The sequence below is a fragment of the Octodon degus genome, unplaced genomic scaffold, assembly GCF_000260255.1.
Source record: "Octodon degus isolate 3935 unplaced genomic scaffold, OctDeg1.0 scaffold00146, whole genome shotgun sequence".
In the NCBI taxonomy this organism is placed as follows: Eukaryota; Metazoa; Chordata; class Mammalia; order Rodentia; family Octodontidae; genus Octodon; species Octodon degus.
Genome location: NW_004524722.1, coordinates 4,568,314 through 4,572,787, shown reverse-complemented (window position 1 = coordinate 4,572,787; position 4,474 = coordinate 4,568,314). Strand labels below are relative to the sequence as shown.

The 4,474-nt window shown below is 36.8% G+C and overlaps 1 protein-coding gene across 1 annotated transcript; it reads right to left on the bottom strand.

Annotated features, from left to right (window-relative positions):
* Positions 1-3,209: 3,209 nt before the first annotated feature.
* Positions 3,210-4,148, bottom strand: LOC101568097 (olfactory receptor 51A7). The gene has a single exon (XM_004641983.1). The coding sequence runs from the start codon at positions 4,146-4,148 to the stop codon at positions 3,210-3,212; it is 939 nt and encodes a 312-aa protein (XP_004642040.1).
* Between the last annotated feature and the right edge of the window lie 326 nt (positions 4,149-4,474).

Genomic DNA, 4,474 nt, shown 5'->3' with positions numbered 1-4,474 from the left:
TCTCCATGTGACTCTCCTTGGGCACACTCTACATCATCGATCACTTTCCTCTTTGGCTCCATAATGTCCTTGATCAGAAAACTTGGGACACTAGTGAGATACATGTAGTTACAGTACAAGTTCTCATATGTCCTGAGTATTAATTGACCTTGGAAGGCTAGGGCCAAAATGTTGGCTTTCCTTGTGACCCTCCTTTTTGTCTAATTTTGGTCTGCAAACTTACGTTGTTAACCATCCAGAAGACAAGCTTATTGTTATTACCATACAATCTAGGCTGTTAAGCTTAACCTCACTGTCTGTCTGAATATCAAACATCTTAGGCATAACATGGAACAGGTATTTTTTCATCAAGTATTGATATGTTGAACTTTAAGTCCTTACAAGAATTATATAATTCTTTATGTTTCCATGTAAGTCCCCAAATCTAACCATGTACAACCTTGAAGCAGGACAGACCCACAACATTCCTTTTCCTATCGCCTGCCTTCATTCACCACTGCCTTCTTTTTGAACAGTCATCTACCCGAGAGACAGCTCAGCAGCACCTGGCATGTCATGACAAACAGCCCATATTTACAAGACCAGAATGACAGGCACTCCAAGCCTGAACCTACTATTACAAATTGCCATCTTCAGTGCAGTTGCTAAGTTCACAGGTGTCAGTATATATAGTTAGTCAGGGTGAGAATCTTTGATAGGTTAATTTGAGGCTTTTGTTGGTAAGAAAAAAAATACAACTAGCGACCATATTTATAAGTGAAATCAAATAGACCTTCATGTGAGAACATCATAGTATCTCTCTAGAATGAGAACCTGAAAAAGAGTAAATAAAATCTGAAAGGTGCAATAGATATTGTGAAAGGGAAAAAAAACTGCTCAAAGGGAAAGAATGACTGGGACAGGGGAAAGGAAAAAGAAAGAAGAAAGGGAAAAACATATACACACAAGATAGATAAGATAATTGTACTATTAATTTCCATCAGTTTGCTGAAATGAACATTTAATGCCTAATTGCTTGATCAATTTTGCATGCCTATATCTAGTAATCTGAGCAACTACTTTGAAGGTAACAATATGCAATAAAACAACCATTGTTATTTCCTATCATCTTGTTTGAAATTCTGTATCATTTTTATTGGATTATACTCTGTTTAGAATTAAATAAGTGATGAAAATCCTTTGTATATGTCCAGAGACTTGTACTTATCATTTGCTATCAAGTATAGCTAATATAGGAATTTTTATTTTAAAAAGAGAAAAAAAAAATAAAAATGATACAGAATTTCAATACAAGATGACAGGAAATTAACCATAGTTTTACTGCATATTGTTATCTTCAAAGTATTTGCTCATATTCCAATATATGAACATATAACACTGATCAAACAACATAAGCACTAATTGTGCCATTCAGTGAACTAATAGAAATTAGTATTACAATTATCTTAGCTACCTTGTGTGGAGGATTTTAAGTGTGTTGACTTGGCATTTTAGAAACCTCATATGGTTTATCTCAATGTGCAGAATGATGGAGAGTCATGGAGACGTTCTAAATGCAAACAAGATAATGGCAATGAGAACCAGTGGATGAAAACTGCATTTGAGATATGTCTTAGTGATACTGAATCTTCGTTTTATGTCTAAACCTTGTTGAAAACACATATTCGCTTTGATATCCACAGACAAGCTTGTGTCACTACACCCAGATATGCCACGTACAGAAAGCTAATAACCCGAGTGAACACAGTGTATGTCATGAACAGGAGATAAGATTATTAATATCAACTAAAATGGAGACGGATAAAGGGACTTAGAAAAAGAGGAAGGGAGGCTGAAAGGGAAGGGGATCAAAAAAAAAAAAACTAACCACGTTATGTACATGTACCTACTCCCCAGTGTGAAAGCAAGTTTCATGTGCTGTAAGCATGTTCAAATAATGAATAATATATGTTCAAAATACATATTAGAAGAGCTGAGACTGGGCATAGTGGTGCGTGCCTGTTTCCCAGCACTTGGGATGCTGTAAACAGGAGGATCACTACGAGTCTGATCTACACAGTGAGACCCTGTAACCCTGACCTAAAATACAAAAAAATAAAAAATAAAAAATAAAGAAGAGCTACATTTTCTTATAAAGAATCAGAGAAACACTTTATAATAGAAAATATGAAACAGTACAAGCAGAGTTTAAAATCACTTCTTAGTAATCTACTAGAACTTGTGGATGTCTTATAAATTGCATGTTTATTTTATAACAAAAATGAAAGAAAACTGAAAGTTTTTCTTTTCTACCCATTCCCAGCGTCAACACTTCATAGCGTGAATACTTCACTATCTCCTGTTGACAGCTTCCTCATTTCTCCTAAATTCAATTCATCTTGTTCATGGTCCCTGCACACTGTACTTAAAATTTGAAGGTGTCTATTTACATATTCAATTGGATTTCTGTGTTTCTCAATTTTGAACTTTTCAATTTTTTAGATAGTTCAATACCTACTTCATTCATTTTATTCAAAGTTGTCACTCAATATTGGCCAAATGATATAGCGTATTCCTATAAGAATATCTTATATAGTTGCTATAGGCTCTGCAACTTTTGCTTTTCTTGATAGTATAGAGATTAAATATTTCAGGAGGAAACTTAGTAAATGCTGATAGAATAAAATATATCTATATTCTGTAGATATTTTATCCATCCTTCAAGTGCTGACTTTGATCTAACTATTCCGTCATAGGGCTGACAAGATAGCTCAGCATACCAACTGACTGCTTAGGCAAGTGCAGGGACCAGGGTTCAATACAGCACTCCATGCCATGCAAACCCTGCCGCTGGATGCAGTGGGCCTGCCTCTGGGATGGGACATGGCGGTGCACGCCTGTAATCCCAGCCTAGGGAGGCTGAAAACAGGACGATCACTATGAGCTCTTTAAAAAAAAAAAAAAAAGGAACCACCTCTAACTATTCCATCACATGTGAGATTTATTTCATCTCCTTTGAAAAACATCAATTAAACATCTATAAATTATATCATTTTGCTATTTCCCATATTCTGTTTAAGCTTCATTTCCAGTTCTATTATAAATTCTGCCATAGAATTGTACTTGCTCTTCCTGCTCCAGCCACCCACTAGATAATGGGCACCAAGGCACTGAGCACATTGCAGATGCCATGGGTGCTGATTCACTGACAATGTTTATACAGTACATTACTATCTCACACATTTGTTCAGCAGCTTCCCCAAGACCTTCTCACGGATTTGTCTAGTCTTTACACAGTACACAATGGGGTTCATCAGGGGTGGAAACAATAAAAACATATCTGCTATAAGGACTGTAACAAGCGGGTTTTTATGCTTAGCAAAGCGATGGATGGCAGCGAGGGTGATGATAGGCACATAGAAGATGAGCACAGCACAGATGTGGGAGACACAGGTATTTAGGGCCTTCAGCCTCTCTGTCAGAGATGCAATGTGGAGTACAGTCTTCAAGATCAGCACGTAAGACACAGCAATCAGTGCCAAGTCCAGCATAGTACAGAGAGCAACAAAGAAGCCATAGATAAAATTGATCTTGTTGTCAGAGCAAGACAGTTTCATGATATCCTGATGAAGACAGTATGAGTGAGAAAGAAGATTCTTTTGACAATATATTAATCTGCTTAGAGTAAAAGGGAATGGAAGCACTAAAATGATGCTCCTAAAGGCTAAGATTAGTCCCACTTTAGCAACTCTTTTGTTAGTGAGGATAGAACTATATCTTAGGGGATTGTGTATGGCAAGAAAGCGATCCAAAGACATAATTAGAAGTACAGAGGATTCCATGACAGTAAATCCATGGATGAAAAATTCTTGAGCAAAACAGGCATTGGGTGAAATCCACAAGGCACTGAACAAGAAGATCCTCAGCATGGTAGGAAGAGAGGAGAGAGACAAGCCCATATCAGAGACAGCCAACATGGCAAGGAGATAATACATGGGCTCATGGAGTGAGGGCTCTGTCTTTATGATAAAGAGGATGATGCAGTTGCCCATGAAAGCAATGAGGTACATGAGACAGATGGGGATAGAAATCCAAACATGGGCATAGTCCAGTCCTGGGATTCCAATCAGAAGGAAGAGCTTGACCTCTGAGTTGTTAACAACAGGCATGAAGAATGGTGACACAAGCTCCCGAGCCAGATCTGAAATCACATCAAAAAAGAAAGTTATATATTTGGATAAATTACAGTTTTATGATAGGAAATTCTTTCATATATCATGTGCATAATAATATTGACATATCAATTAACTGCAGTCTTCCAAACATATCTAGCAAAGGCAGATTCCTTGGCAATACACTGGAGTTCCCCTCTGTCTCTTTCAGACAGCTTTCTTTTCCTCACTAAGAACATTCTGCTTTTTTTTTTTTTAAGTGTGTCATATGTTGTTAAATATGTTCTTATTCTCCAACTTAATTATTTTCTTCTCACAATTTA